The 15,624-nt window shown below is 40.8% G+C and overlaps 1 protein-coding gene across 1 annotated transcript; it reads right to left on the bottom strand.

Moving 5' to 3' along the window:
* Positions 1–1,503: 1,503 nt before the first annotated feature.
* On the bottom strand, positions 1,504–1,896 carry LOC103419257 (uncharacterized). Its single transcript, XM_008357374.2, has one exon. It carries the CDS (start codon positions 1,894–1,896, stop codon positions 1,504–1,506), a length of 393 nt encoding a protein of 130 aa, XP_008355596.2.
* Positions 1,897–15,624: the final 13,728 nt, after the last annotated feature.

The raw sequence follows: 15,624 nt of genomic DNA, 5'->3' as shown, positions 1-15,624 counted from the left end.
TCTTCCTGGGTAAATTCAGCTGCTTTCTTGGGTCAAAAGATTGAGATAAAGTTGAAGTAAAAAGTGGGATATTCGTTGAGTTGAGCAATTGTGGTCCAATCCTGATAGCAACTTCTGAATTCTAATGAGGTAAAAAGAGGCACGGGACTCTGGCCCCACAGCCCGTGCTGATTCCTCTGAATTTATCAGTATCCATGAGTTGGTAACTTTGCATCATGTTTGGTACTTGTAAGATATTCGACAGGTACTTCTTTGAATTTGAAGAATAAGCATAATTACATTTAGGCTGCAGGGTTAAAAAGTTTTAACCGCTTATTGTTATTCGCTTGAGTTACAAGCTCTTGCTAATTACTGATTCGAACACAATACTTGGAGTGCAGGGTTGGTGCTTTTAATCACCCAGTAATTACTGGTTTGAACTAGTGTTTAAAAAAATAACTTGTCCCAGGGCGTGCTTAGGCGGTTTTGGAGTTGGCGGTAGAGGTGAAATTGCCTCTGCCCAATGAGAGAAGGCATAAACTTGCCTAGACGTGGTCAAGGCATGTTTAAGCGCCTAAGGTGTTTACCCTTTAGTAATCCAAAATCTTGCTTGAAATTTGAAATTTTTTGGAAAACCTTTGCTCTGGTTCTATGTTGCAGCAGCGTCTTTTCAAAGAAGAATTAAGGGTTTTTTTTTTTCATTTATTTAGAGAAACTTGGCCCAAAACGACGTCGTTTTGGCCAAGTATTTAATTTTTGTAAATGACTTGACCCAAAACGACGTCGTTTTAACCAAGTCTAATTTTATTTTATTTTTTATATTCACAATCATCCCCTTCTTCTTCCCCACCCAATACCCGATTCTCTCTACTATATTTCACCTGATCCTCAATTCACTCTGTTATATTTCACCCAATCCCAAATCCCCAATTCCTCAAACCCTAAATTCTCAATCCCAATCCCATATTTCAATTTTAACCCAGTATCATACTACATTTTGTTTCAAAATTCAAGTTTTTAAGTATTCTAATCTCAATTTGGTAATGGTCAGTTTGATTGCTTGTTTTATTGATGATTAGTTTGTTTTACAAAGCATCACACACACACACACATACATACACACACACACACATACATACATACATACATACATACATATGTATATATATACATATATATTAAAAATAAATCTCGTGAGGCTTCACCTCACGCCTCAAAGCTTTCGCTAGGTGAGGCTACCCATGAAATGCCTCGCCTATGCCTTCGCCTTTTAAAACATTGGTTTGAACACAAGATTTTGCATTCAGGAACCACTCTTAACCACTTGATTTATGAGCTCTTACTTATTAGAGACTATCAAGCAACTTGGTAAACAAAAATTCAAACAAGATAATGTGATTTGCACTCGTTGTGTATCTTTCTACATGTTACAGATAAATTTTGCATGCAACAACCGAAAACTTTTATTTTCTTGCCTTTTTTATCAACGCTGATCATTCTACAAGTCTCTTATTAACCAAAATTTCAAGAAATTGAATTTGTTCTCTGCAAAGAAGCAGCAGAATTCAGGAACTCGATGCAGTCCTCCAAAGCTTCAACTCGATGAGATTCCATAGGATCGGATACAGACCTTGACCTTGTCAGGTGGTTGGACGATGACACCTTCCTCGAAGTCCGCTTTCTTGCAGACATAATGCACACTGCTCTAGCCATGTTGGTTCTGAGAGTTCGTAGTAGTTTGATGGGTGTGGAGAGCACTTGTGTATCTTTGAGCAACCTGAAAGTCCAAATTCCGGTCACCCTGCTCCTGCTTCCACCTACTCTGGAGCCGCCACCGCTGCCCTGTTTCAGATACATAATTGGCTTTTCATTCACATCAGGACTGAAACTCACCCTCCTACTAGCTCTCGTTGACATTTTACACACGGAGAGAGAGAGAGAGAGAAGGGTTATGATATGAAAAAAGTTAGCACTAGATTGTGGAGCAGAGAGAGGGCAGTTGGGTTTGTTATGAGGAGTATTTATGGTGGGATTGGATTTGGGAAAAAGAAAGAAAAGGAAAAGGGAGCATTGGATACAGAAGGGAAAAGAAAAAGAGAGGGTTGGATTGGACTAAATTGAGAAATGGTTTGTGTTGGTGTTAAAAAGCAAAATGCTGGTTTGACTACGAGACCGAGCAAGTAAGCGTTTGGCTCACGCAGTCACTCCACTGGGACGACTGGGTCATATTTATACCTGCATGAGCCATGCACATGGCGCGAGTGATGTAATAAGATGCTAAATTAATAGATCATTATTAAACCCACATTCTCTGCAGGCCGGCTTTCAAAGTTGATTAAAGGGTTAACTACGTTTATACTCTTCAAATTTAGAAATGATTTTTTAAAATAAGTTACTGTTTTAAAAAATTTATATTATACCATAATGTTTTTCAATCATATCATTTTATGTTTTTGGATTGTTTGACTATATGGTTTTTCATTAAATTGATGGCGTTGTGGGTGTGGCATTGAGGATGTGAGACTTGTTTACAAGATAAAGTGTATGTTAAATTTGCACCGAAAGTATTCATCATGGAGCTTTAGCGTTTCCTAAATCAACACTTTGTGTTCCCAAACGACAATGAATTGAATAGTTTGGTCCAAACATTTCAATTATGATTTATACGCCAACTTAGAAAGTGGTCTCACATATGGCATGTCATTTATTAATGTAAGACTACACATTCAATCAGACAAAATATAAAAAGTGCTACAATTTCAAAACCTCGTTATGTAATGTAGAGATTTATAAATTCATGGCTCATTTTAAACATTGTTAGCCCTTGCTTTGACTAGCCTCTTGCCATACTTATGTGTGTGGCAAAAGACTTTTTTAATTAAATATATATTTAATTTTTTTTATAATTTATGTAATTTATAAATAATTTAATAATACGAAATAAATTCATTTAACTAGCCCAACCTGGGATGGTTTTAAATCACATATATTTTTTTTTCAGCCTTATTAATTAAGTCAGTTTTCCAACATTTATATGTAGGGAGAGGCAAATTTGGTATTACAAAGATTTCACCAAATTAGCACCCTCTCTTTATTTATAGAGATTAATCACAATAACACTGTTTAACTTCTTACATGCAATGGTTGTTTTGGAGGTGCCCTTGAACAGGGCTCCCAATCCTAAGGGGCCCCTAAAAGACGATATCATCTACATATGTACCAACTTGGTTTGTCAAAAAAAAAAAAAAAAAAAAAAAAAAAAAAAAAAAACCCTTCATTTTTGAAATTTTTTTAGATTCTGCATGTGAATAAGAGAACACATGGTTTTTGGATTGTTTGACCATATGGTTTTTCATTAAATTGATGGCGTTGCTGGTGTGAGACTCATTTATGAGATACAATGTATATTACATTTGCACCAAAAGTATTCATCATGGAGCTTTGTTGTTTCCTTAATGAACACTTTGTGTCCCCAAATGACAGCGAATTGGATGGTTTGGTCCAAACATTTCAACTATGGCTTATACGTCAGCCTAGAAAGTGGTCTCACATATGGCATGTCATCGATTTAATGTAAGACTACACATTCAAACGGACAAAATATAAAATAGGTACAATATCAAAACCTCATGATGTAATGTAGAAAATTATAAATTCATGAATCATTTTGAACACTTTTAACCTTGCTTTGACTATCCTCTTGCCACATGTGTATGTGTGTGGCAATAGACTTTTTTTTTAATTAAATATTTATTTTTAAAATTAAATTTATAATTTATGTAATATATATTAGTAACTACCCCAACCTGGGATGGTTTAAAATCACATATATTATTTTATTTTTTCAGCCTTATTAATTTAGTCAGTCTTTCCAACATTTATATGTAGGGAGAGGCAAATTTGGTATTACAAGCGTTTCACCAAATTAGCCACCTCTCTTTATATATAGAGATTAATCAATATAACACTATTTGACTTCTTATGTGCAGTGGCGGTTTTGGACATGTGGAATAGGAGACATTGAATAGGGCTCCCGATCCTAAAGGGCTCCCAAAAGATGGTACCATCTGCATATATACCAATTTAGTTTGTCGCAAAAAAAAAAAACTTCATCTTTGAAATTTTTTCTACATTTTGCATGTGAATAAGAGAAATCTGACCTCTGTTTGTATCATACTTAGGGCATTCGTATTTAGATCTCGTATAAATACTCGGAAGACTTAAATGTAATTATGTAATAAAGGAAAGGGCAAATATGTAATAAGTGAGGAGCCCTTATTCTATAAAAGGACCCCTCACTCTCCTCATTAAGGGAGGTTCATATTCAGAGCAAGCCCTCTCACCCTCTCAAAGCTTTCACGCTCATATTCAGAGCTATCTCTCCCTCAGAAATACAATATCAGTGTGGAAGTAGCCCAAATCTTGGGGTGAACCACGATACATCTTGTGTTAATTACATTTCTTGCAGATTCACGGTCGGATTTACGTTGTTCCAAGACCCTTCCGGTTTTGTGCATCAACAACCTCCATATGCATAAGAGAAATATGACCTCCATATGCATAATCACTTTTATATATGTTTTTAGTTTGGTTATGCCGCCTTTGCTATTTTTTTTTTAGTACAGCTATAGATATAAATTAGCTTTGTAGCAAGAATTTTTTTTTTTTACAAGAGTCCATTTATTGTCTACTGCACAAGGGCTCCTAAAATTTCAGAGTCGGCCCAACTTATGTGTAATACCTCTTTCGTTTACGCTTGCAAATCACAGAATAACACAAACGTGGTAACTCATTAAAATACACAAACGTGGTAACTCATTAAAATGTCAAAACGAAAAACTTGATGTGAACATATCAAACTGTGATTTGTCTATAACGATAAAATGACTCTTTTATCTGTGAGAAGTTAGGTATTTGTCTTGATTATGATTAGAGCTAAAGGTGGTTATATATTATTACCAATCAGCTGGCACTAATAGTAGGTATGATTAGCATGGGAAATTTTTGAATCTCTAGATGTTACCATGGAACATATTGATGGGATCGAAAAAATAGGTTTTGGTCAAAAGAAAAGAATGAGGTGGTGGTGGAGTCATGAGAGGAAGACAAAGAGTGGAGTGTTGAGGTTTTAAAGAGGAGAGGGGAGGGGGGCGAGCAAGAGAGACAAGCACTTGGCTTTCTTTTCTCATCAGCAATATATTTCTTGCTTTTTAGGTGCTCCCTGCAGTGCAGTGCAGTGAAGGCCCTATTTTTTCCCCTCAGTTGTCCATCAGAATCTTTTTTTGGGGGGGGGGGGGGTGTGTTGGGAGAGAGGGAGAGAGAAGAATCTGTTTTGAATATAAGAGAGGAGGATAGATGTGGGTTTGGCGTGAATATTAGGGCACACTTTATTTTCTCCTCTCTTCTTTTTGACAGACGAAAATGAATAGACAAAAATTCCGGTGTCGAAGAATCTGTTTGCTGGGAGTTGTTCTTTTTGACCGACTGGTACAAAAGGCTCATCCCACTCCCCAATAAATGTGGATTTTGCATATTCAGTCCAGAACTCATTCTCATTGTTTACGACAAGTAAACATACAGACTAGGGGCTACTAAAGTTGGATGGAATGGTGTTCTTCTTTTCGATGTAATTATGTTTACTAACGCAACGTGCTTTCTCTCGACAATTAAGTTTGAATTTCTATCACTATAATTTAGATTAAATTAATTAAAGCAATCATCGTGATGATGCCTTTTCTTGCTAAATTCTCATTATTTTGTGGCTATTTTTCAGCTCCAAATTGTATTGGATTCTGAGTGTTCCACTATGTTTCCTCGGTAAAGTCTTGTATGAAATCAGCATTTCAAGTTTGGGTTCAAAGTTTTCTGCTTTGAATCATGACTTGTTGGAATCAATGTATGCCACTTTTTTATATCCAGCCTTGACAGTCATTGCAGTATGGAAGAAAGGAGATTGGTCTGAGGGTCTCCATTCAAAATATAGACTATTAAATGCTGCTGCTGATGCCATAGATGCCCAGGTGGACCACAACTATACTTAGACAGTAGACTTCATATTTACCACGCCTAAAAAGTTCAGCGGAGAATTGCTTGACGATCATGTGGTGTTACTAATTAATTTACATAAATATAGTAATGTGTTTAATCTAATTATTGATGACGTGGTACAAGATTTTGGATAGGGTTTGTTATGAATTTTCATGATTACTAAGGTGTGTGCTTAATTAGGGAGTTTTGCTCTAATTTGAAAGTTCATAGTTTGTGCGTGTGGAAGTTTCGATGCTCACCAAAGTAAATGAGTTGATTTGGCTTCATGTTTGGTGTGGAGCCAAAAATATTCACTAGGCGACACGTGGACTTTTGAACGAAAGAGGACAAAAATACCCTTGAGGCATACCGGGATTCCTACGCGCAAGCAGCAGGAAATTATCTTTCAACCAAGTCAAAAATACTCAAAATAGGTAACGATTTAAAGCCTATTTCATCAAATCCTTTATATAAGGTAATTCCCAAAACCTAATTCATTTTATATGTTTTATATTCCATTATTTAGCTAATCAATTAGCTAAATAATATTTTCCTTTCATGTTTCCTAAAAAATTGACTAATTAAGGGATTAATCACCTAATCAATCCCTTAATTATCAATTTGAAACATCCACTCAAACCTAAAAAATACTATAGGGCTGGCTATCCCATTCAAAACCTAAACCATTACCTTTTTGTTACCTTTTCCCACCATTTCTTCCCTTTTATTAGCCAATCAATACCATAATTACTATAACATTTCCTTTCATATTTAATTAGCCAATTAATTGGCTAATTAAACCAAAAATAAAACCTAAAATTCCCACCTAGTAGCCGGCCACATTTCCTCCCTTTATTCTTTACCTTTTTTATTTTCTCCATCTTATTACCCAAATAAAGCTAATCATTCAATTTGATAACACCCCATTTATTTCTATCATATTTTATTAGCCAATAAAGTGGCTAATTAAACCACAAATTCACCAAAAAATGGAGAGAGTGGCCGGCCATTCCTTGAAGAAAATGGAGAAGCCTAATCCTATAAATAGGCTCCTATTTTCACCAAAAACTCATTCCAAACCTCTTGCAAAAAATCTCAAATACTCTAAACACTATTTCTCTCTAAAATTCTAACTTTGGCATCGGAGGTTCTTCGGCCAAAGCCAGCCCCTATTCATCGTGGGCGCGTGAGGCTTTTGGCCTTAACCTAAGGTGCTAGTTGTTTTGTAGGTGCAAAATCGTCCAAGATCGAGGAGGAGAAAATTTGCATCCACAAATTGGTGCTTTCATTGAGAGTTGAAATCCATACTCGTAGAAGACTCTCGCACAAAAAGGTTTTTTCTTTATTTTCTAGTCCATTGGAATATTTTTCATACGTTCTTATTATTAGAATTTTTTACTTGCAAAGTTTCTTTGATAAAACGTATAAGAAAAATATAATGGCTAGAAATTTAGAAAATTCAACAAGTGAAAATTCTAATATTCAAGAAATGGGATTGCGGAGATCCGTGAGGCTAAATGCGACAATAAGTGGAGCGGCACCACCACCACGAGTTTCCACCACGGGAACCACCGCGGTGGCTACCTCGGTAGTCATCCGTGGCGAGGTCCATGGTGCTTTCACCACGGCCCGAGCCGTGCCATCCAAGGCTCACGGCACCAAGGCCACGAGCCAAGCCATGTCACTCCAAGCCCAACGTGAATTTAACGCGTTGCCAAGAGAAGCCCAAACCTCGCACCTATGTGCATCACACTCCGAGCAGCCTGCTCCAATCGAGCAGCCCACTCTCGTGGCCCAACCTGCTCTCACAGCCTATCCTGCTCCCGCCGAGCAGCCTGCTCTCGTGGCCCAGCCTGCTCTCGATAAGCAGCCTACTCCCGTGGTCCAGCCTGTTCCAGCCGAGCAGCATACTCCCGTGGCCCAGCCTACTCTCGCAGCCCAGCTTGTTCTCGAGGCCCAGCCTGCTCATACGGCCTAGTCTGCTCCCATGGCTTTCCAAGCAGCCCAAGTCGGCCCAAGATTATCTCAACCATCCAGACCTACCATCGAGCCGAGGGCATTCTCACCACATTTTTTCGCGAATTTGACATTTCCCAACTCAAATCTCGTGCCCGGAGTCTACCACTCTTCCATCGCCCAAGAAGGCACATTCCTTCCAAGCTCTTCCAACCCAAATGGAGAACAACACTTGTCTCGACAAGTCATAGAGTTGACAAGTGTCCTCGCACAGCAGACGACTTTGGTGAATCGGCTCTTGCAGCGCACCGAGATGCAACGTGCCCCAGACGAGGTGTCCCGAAGTAGGACAAGGGCAGACAAAGAACCTTTCCAGCAGCGTCTCGGTAAGTAGCCACTCGACCAGCCACGAACAGAGTATTCAGGCAGTGTGCACTCCCGATTGGACCCCCGAGATAGCGTATACTCCCGTCTTAGAGCGTGGAGGAGCGTGCACTCTCGACTAGGCCCACAGACGAGCATACATTCACGGTTAGGGTCACACTCCGATAGTCAACATGAGCAGCCTTCCAGGCGAAGTGTTCGTTTGCGGTTAAGCCCTCAAGGAGCATCATTCACCTCATATCGGAGTAGGCAGCCCGACGGATGGAGAGAAACAGTCACTCAATACGGCTTAAGTGCAACCAGCAGCCTGCGAAGAACTCGCTCGCCTGCTAGGAACGCGCTACATGCACTGCATCCGGGGCATAGACAAGCTAAACACATGGAAGAGCAGCCTAGACCAGCAAGTCATGACTGGGGGCAGCCGAGAGCTCCGCTACCCCAACAAAGGCAAATTCAGGAAGAAGTAGAGAGACTCTTGACCAAAGCGATTACATGATTTCCAACGCAACGAGGTCACCGACGAGGCACTACGACGGAACATAACCAACATAAGTAGATCACCCTTCACGGAGGAGATCGAGCAGGCAGAGCCTCCACGCGAGTTCAGCATGCCACATTTCACATCTTTCAAAGGGGATGAAAACCCGGAGACACACTTAAAACGTTACCAAAGTGCAATGATCCTTTATCGAAACAACGATGATCTCATATGCAAGATATTCGCCACCACTCTACAAGGCGAGGCGCAAGATTGGTTCTACACCCTGCCGCCACAATCCATCCGGAATTTCTACGAACTTTCTTTGGTTTTCACCAAAGAATATTCATCCTATCGCTCGATCAAAAAGAAGTCTGACCATTTGTTCGACGTCAAGAAGAACCCAAAGGAGTCGCTTCGCGATTATGTGAGGAGGTTCAAAGTAGAGAAGGCAAAAATAGTCGGATGCAACGACTCGATAGCTAGAGCAGCCTTCCAAAAAGGACTTCCAGCAGACCACCCGCTATTCAGAAAATTGATCATGAAAGAAGATCTAACTCTGGCAGACTCTTTTGCTTTAGCAGAGAAGCATGCACTTTGGGATGAGGCTCGCCAATGCATATTCAAGGACTTGAAGAAGTACCCGACATCACCTCCCTAGAAGCAGCGGATGACTTATTCGCATGTTTGACGGTATCTAAAGTAGCAATAAGCTCTACCATCATGCGAGAAGAGCTGGGGGCCCGACTACCTGTATTCTATAGTTACCTGCAGTCATCATGACGCACTATTCCGCTGAATCCAAACCGGCGACGATAAAGGCGTAGACCCTGGCAGATGCAAAGTTTTCTGACGAACGTAACAACTCGGCCCAACGATGCCCCGAAGGCAGTCGATCACACTTTAGCCGCACCTACTCCCTCAATGGAGATTTCTGGCATTTGCATGTCAACGGCGCATCCAACTACAAAGGCTCGCGAGCAGCCGTGGTTCTTATCACCCCAAACGGTTCAATGCTCGAGCAGGCGATCACTCTAAGTTTCAAAGCATCTAACAACGAAGCAGAGTACGAAGCTCCACTAGCAGACCTTCGAATGAAAAAAGACTTGGCGGTGAAAAAGCTTTCAATTAATTCTGATTCCCAACTAATCACCAGCCAGACTACTAGGGGCAAAGGCATGATGATCGTGGCAACTGACTACTTCACCAAATAGGTAGAAGTAGAGACCATGACGACCACGATTCAGACGGACATAGAGCGCTTCATATGGAGGAACATCATTTACTGATTTGGCATCCCTTAATCCATCATCACCAACGACGGCTCGCAATTCGTGGGCAAAGATTTGGTGAAGTTCTTCCAAAAATATGGCATAAAGCAGCATATGTCCACACCGAGATATCCTCAAGGCAATAGGCAGGCCGAAACATCCAAAAAGATGATCCTCAACTGCCTCAAGAAATCCTTCACCAACAAGAAGGGAAAATGGCCAGACAAACTCCCCGGATGTCTATGGGCATATCGCACCACCAAAAGACGAGCAACCGGTGAGACTCATTTCTCTTTGGCATTTGGCTAAGAAGCAATCATTCATCCCAATGTCATCAAGCCAAGTATCACCGCTCTACTACCAAGCATTGAGCAGAACAGTGAGAAGATAGCCACAAAATCTGGCAGAGGAGAAACGCGAGCATACAAATACCCACATTGCAGCCTACCAGCAGCAGCTCTTCTCCAGCTACAACAAAAGAGCTAAGATTCGGCAGTTATAGCCCGGAGATCTAGTCCTAAGAAAAGCCTTCATCACTGCCCGCGGAGAGGACTCTAAAAAGATGGATCCCATCTGGGAAGGCCGGTACAAGATCAACAGAGTAGGCGGCAAGAGTAATTACACCTTCGCCATCATGAAACGACAAAAAGATCGAAAAGCAGTGGAACGCCTACAATCTGAGGAAGTACCATGTGTGACCTCCCGCTACATCAAAGCCTGAAGACTCAAACAGCTCGACGGGCACCACCTCACAAGCTGAGGACTATCCAGTTGTTATGCAGTTCCTACCTTACAGTTAAGTTCTCGTTCGTTTCACTTATTTTTCAATGAGAAATTCAGAAGTAATCACAACTTGGCTCGGCTGCATGCTTACAACAACTGATCATTCCTGCACTTTAAAAGAAGACTGCGCCCTTCTTAGGGACTCATCGCAGGAATTGCGCCCCCCGATGGACCAACCATGCTCTCCAGTGCGAGAGGGTAAACCAATTCCCCGACACCCATATGGGTCAGCTCTCCAAGACGGGATGATAAACTTTACACTCCGAATATCCAGACGTGGATGAGCCTGGCTGCCCTAGTATAACTAGATGCACGATGGCTTACGCCGAGATTCCTAGAAGTAGCCACAATGGTCTTTTTCAAGGCTTAGCTAATTGAAGGATTTTGGGTCTCTTGGCCTAATCCGTGGGGAACCGGGCCCTAGAGACGGAAGGGGCACATTACGCAGTACGCTCTATAGACGGCTGCCCTGGAACCCTAAAGCTGCTACCGAGTGCACTAAGGTAGCCTACGGATTCCAGAAGACTGCCTACGGCTTGCCCTTCGAGCAGTAAAGCCGCGCTAGACTTATACAACCGCACATTTTTATGAAAAGGTTAAACAAGCTAGTGCGCATATACGAAGTTTTATCCACTGCCGACATGCTACGTAGTCGATAAGCTTCACCTCTGCCAAGCGCGGAACAACCTACACCAAGTCCTAAAGTGTTGTGATACTTGCTACGCAACCTACGGAATTGAAGAAAGTCAAGGTTAACAGCCTAGTGGTTACGCGGACTTGTCTACTTCTGTAAGTAAGGCATCCGGCTGCCAACCCTATGGCTAACAACTTTGCAAAGTTCTACACCAACACCTACGGCTGTATAGGCTACGCGAGCTTGTCTGCTTATAAAAAGTAGCATGCCTGCCACTGGTCTATCAAGTCTAAAGGTTAGGGCATGAGCAAAATAAGCGAAGATGAAGAAAAACGAAGGAAAACATATTTATAAACAAATAGCAAAGGCCGAAGGAGTTTAAGCAAAACAAGAGCTACAAGAAAAAACAAAGAAAATCCTAAAGGCTACCTAGAATACTACACTACAGCAGCTTGGACATCCCACGACTACTCGGTCGCCACACCTTTAACAGCCGTAACGCTCTTAGCAGCGGCATCATCCAGCGCTTCACCCCCGGCTGCCCCAGCCTGGGCACTAACTTCTCCAACTACTTCACCAATAGAAGCCTTAAAAGTAAAAGCAAACAAGTCTTCCGGAGAAATAGAGAAGCTCATCTACTCCATTCTCAGCATAAGCAGCATTCAACTTTTCATCCTTTGCAAAAGCAGCAAAACGAAGCTCAGAAACTGAAAACTCAAGATCTTAAATCTGAGGTATTGTAACATTCAATCTCTTTCTCTGTACTTTCATACTTAACTTGGATCGCATCAAGCCTAGTCTTCAAGTCAACAATCTCGTGGCGAGCGGTCTCAAGCTGCAGAGAAGCAGGGGCATAAATATTAGACCACTTCAAAGCAACAAGCTCAGAATCCAACCTCTTAATCTCCTCGACTGAGGAATAAGCTTCAGCTGCCATAATCTTCGCCACCTCTTTGATAGCCTTGCTATATATGTATCATAGCAAGCAAAACAGTTATATATTGGGTCGTATGTTTCGTAAAGGAACTTGGGCAAACAACCTTTTTACCGCTATCAACAAACTTGGCACAAACGTTCATGACTTCAAGCAGATCTAGTTTTAAAAGCACATAGATCGCAACAGCATCCCCAGAAGCAGGCTTAGTGGATTTCTCATAGCTGCCCACGCGAGCAATATCTTCTTTCCTAGCAGGCGAATCAATCTCAGCAGCAAAGAGAGTAGGCTTTGGCGCCACTTTAGCAGCAGAGTCTACTTTACCACTCTTCATAATAGCAAGTTTCTACAAAGGTGAACCAGACATGGCTCCCAACGAACGTCCTGGTACAGACTTCGGCACTGGGGGCATGATAAAACCTTTACGCTGAGTAATTTTATCAACAATTGTACTAGCCATTCTCAACATGGAAGACGCCGCATGCTCAGATCTAGCAACCTTATTTTTCTTCCCATTGGAAGAAGTCATGTCAATCACATACCTCTCGGTAGCAGGCGGACCCTCATGAGCAGCGGAAGAAGTCTTCAGTTTTTTCTTAACTGGCATCTCATGAGCAGGCGGGGAAGATCTCTTCTTTCCATCTTCATTCATAGTAAGCTTCATGACAGCGATCAGACGAGCCAATGCATCCGCCTTGATCCTCTTTACCTCATCTTTCGAGAACAGCCCACATTTCTCTCAGCAAAGAGGACTAAGCAGCCAACGACATTCATGGTACTCAGCAGGGGAGCTCGACCCAGCATTCCAGCAGGCAGGAGGCCTGCATGTCCAACATTTCAGCAGCCTATGAGACCCACAATCTCCTCATTTCTCTCAATCGCCAGCCTGGCCCGAGTCAGGTCCAAAAGCCCAAATGACATGAGCTATGCGGCTCGCCTAGCACTGCGCCCCAGCGCCACAATCCGCGACCCCAGCCGCACAAACTGCCCTTAGCTCAAGCCAAGCCAAGTTGTCCAAGCAGTGGTCCCTGCCACGACATCTCCTCGGCCTATGTCGAGCCAACTCCTGGCCCTTGCCAGCCGACGTGCCGCACCACCCCGACGATTGCCCTGCAATAGCACTATCCGAGAAGAAGGCAAGAAAAATTAAATTTTTCTTACATCGGTGCGGCACGGAGAAGACGAAGAAATCAACGAAAGACGGTCATTTGCACGGGCAAGATGTAGAAGATTGCTAGAGGAGGGGGAACAAATATCCTCTAACTTTCTCTCTCTTGTGGGGTAGACTAAATTGCTCTCCAAAGTTGATTTAATAACCCACTTAAGGTGGACTTAAATAGGCTTTGAGAGAAGTTTATTTTCCCTTCCTAGAAGGATCTAATTTCCAATTAAAGAGAGAATCTACATCAAAATAGGAAGCAGTCCTAAGTTTCCTAAAGCAAGAAGATCTCTACACCTGCTGCCCTTTTCTGCGAGCAGCCCAACAGGTGTGGGGGCATTTGTGGAGCCAAAAATATTCACTAGGCGACACGTGGACTTTTGAACGAAAGAGGACAAAAATACCCTTGAGGCATACCGGGATTCCTACGCGCAAGCAGCAGGAAATTATCTTTCAACCAAGTCAAAAGTGCTCAAAATAGGTAACGATTTAAAGCCTATTTCATCAAATCCTTTCTATAAGGTAATTCCCAAAACCTAATTCATTTTATATGTTTTATATTCCATTATTTAGCTAATCAATTAGCTAAATAATATTTTCCTTTCATGTTTCCTAAAAAATTGACTAATTAAGGGATTAATCACCTAATCAATCCCTTAATTATCAATTTGAAACATCCACTCAAACCTAAAAAATACTATAGGGCTGGCTATCCCATTCAAAACCTAAACCATTACCTTTTTGTTACCTTTTCCCACCATTTCTTCCCTTTTATTAGCCAATCAATACCATAATTACTATAACATTTCCTTTCATATTTAATTAGCCAATTAATTGGCTAATTAAACCAAAAATAAAACCTAAAATTCCCACCTAGTAGCCGGCCACATTTCCTCCCTTTATTCTTTACCTTTTTTATTTTCTCCATCTTATTACCCAAATAAAGCTAATCATTCAATTTGATAACACCCCATTTATTTCTATCATATTTTATTAGCCAATAAAGTGGCTAATTAAACCACAAATTCACCAAAAAATGGAGAGAGTGGCCGGCCATTCCTTGAAGAAAATGGAGAAGCCTAATCCTATAAATAGGCTCCTATTTTCACCAAAAACTCATTCCAAACCTCTTGCAAAAAATCCCAAATACTCTAAACACTATTTCTCTCTAAAATTCTAACTTTTACTCTAAACACTATCACTCTCTTGTAACATTCATAATGAAATATACAACAAATATTGAACCCAAAACTCAACAAAATCCAATTTCTTCACTTAATTATCAAAAGTTAAAAATCAGTGAATTCAACGATTTGGTAAACTATTGGTGGGACTCTTTTCATATGGTACTTTGGTTTTTCGAGATTAAGAAATCGAGACATTCAGATCACTCAATTTCAATGACATGATTTCTATTAATCTGATTTTCTGACTTACTTCACACAAATTCAAAATTCGAATCACTCTCTCAACGGCCTAGATCTTTAGATCTTCGAACTCCAAACGTAGAGATTCACATTCTTTCGGTGTGATGCTGGGACAAGGATTTGTAGGATGGAGGCTATTGCCCACATGTCAATTTCCAGATAAAGGTGAAATCCAAGCTATGTTTTTAACAGTTTGACTGTAATTCAAATTGGATGAGGATCCCATCCGGATCCAAATTGTGGTGATTCTAAGGATTCTCACATCCTAATCGTTCATCGTATATCGTGCGGTCAGTTTTTGTCAGGTACTATTTATGTTTAATTTTAAATAATAAAATTCAAATGATTTCTGACCGCACAATATACGATGAACGACTAAGATATGATGATTCTTAGAATCTCCACAATTTGAATTCGGATAGAATCCTCATCCATTAAAATTAAATAATCTAAAAGTGAAAACCAGAAATGATCTGATCAAGTGATTGTCAAATAGTACCACAAACAAATATTGTACATTTGTTTTAATTACTCGACATCATATCTTCTTTTCTTGTCAACTATATACCCACTTTTTAATTGTCCCTTTTTA

Source organism: Malus domestica, chromosome 12 (assembly GCF_042453785.1).
Source record: "Malus domestica chromosome 12, GDT2T_hap1".
Classification (NCBI taxonomy): Eukaryota; Viridiplantae; Streptophyta; class Magnoliopsida; order Rosales; family Rosaceae; genus Malus; species Malus domestica.
Note: the sequence above shows the minus strand (reverse complement) of the source record. Positions and strands in the feature narration are given on the sequence as shown.

What these genes read in the sequence shown, in the direction of transcription:
- LOC103419257 (XM_008357374.2), bottom strand. Translation starts at nt 1,896, where the DNA reads ATGTCAACGAGAGCTAGTAGGAGGGTGAGTTTCAGTCCTGATGTGAAT.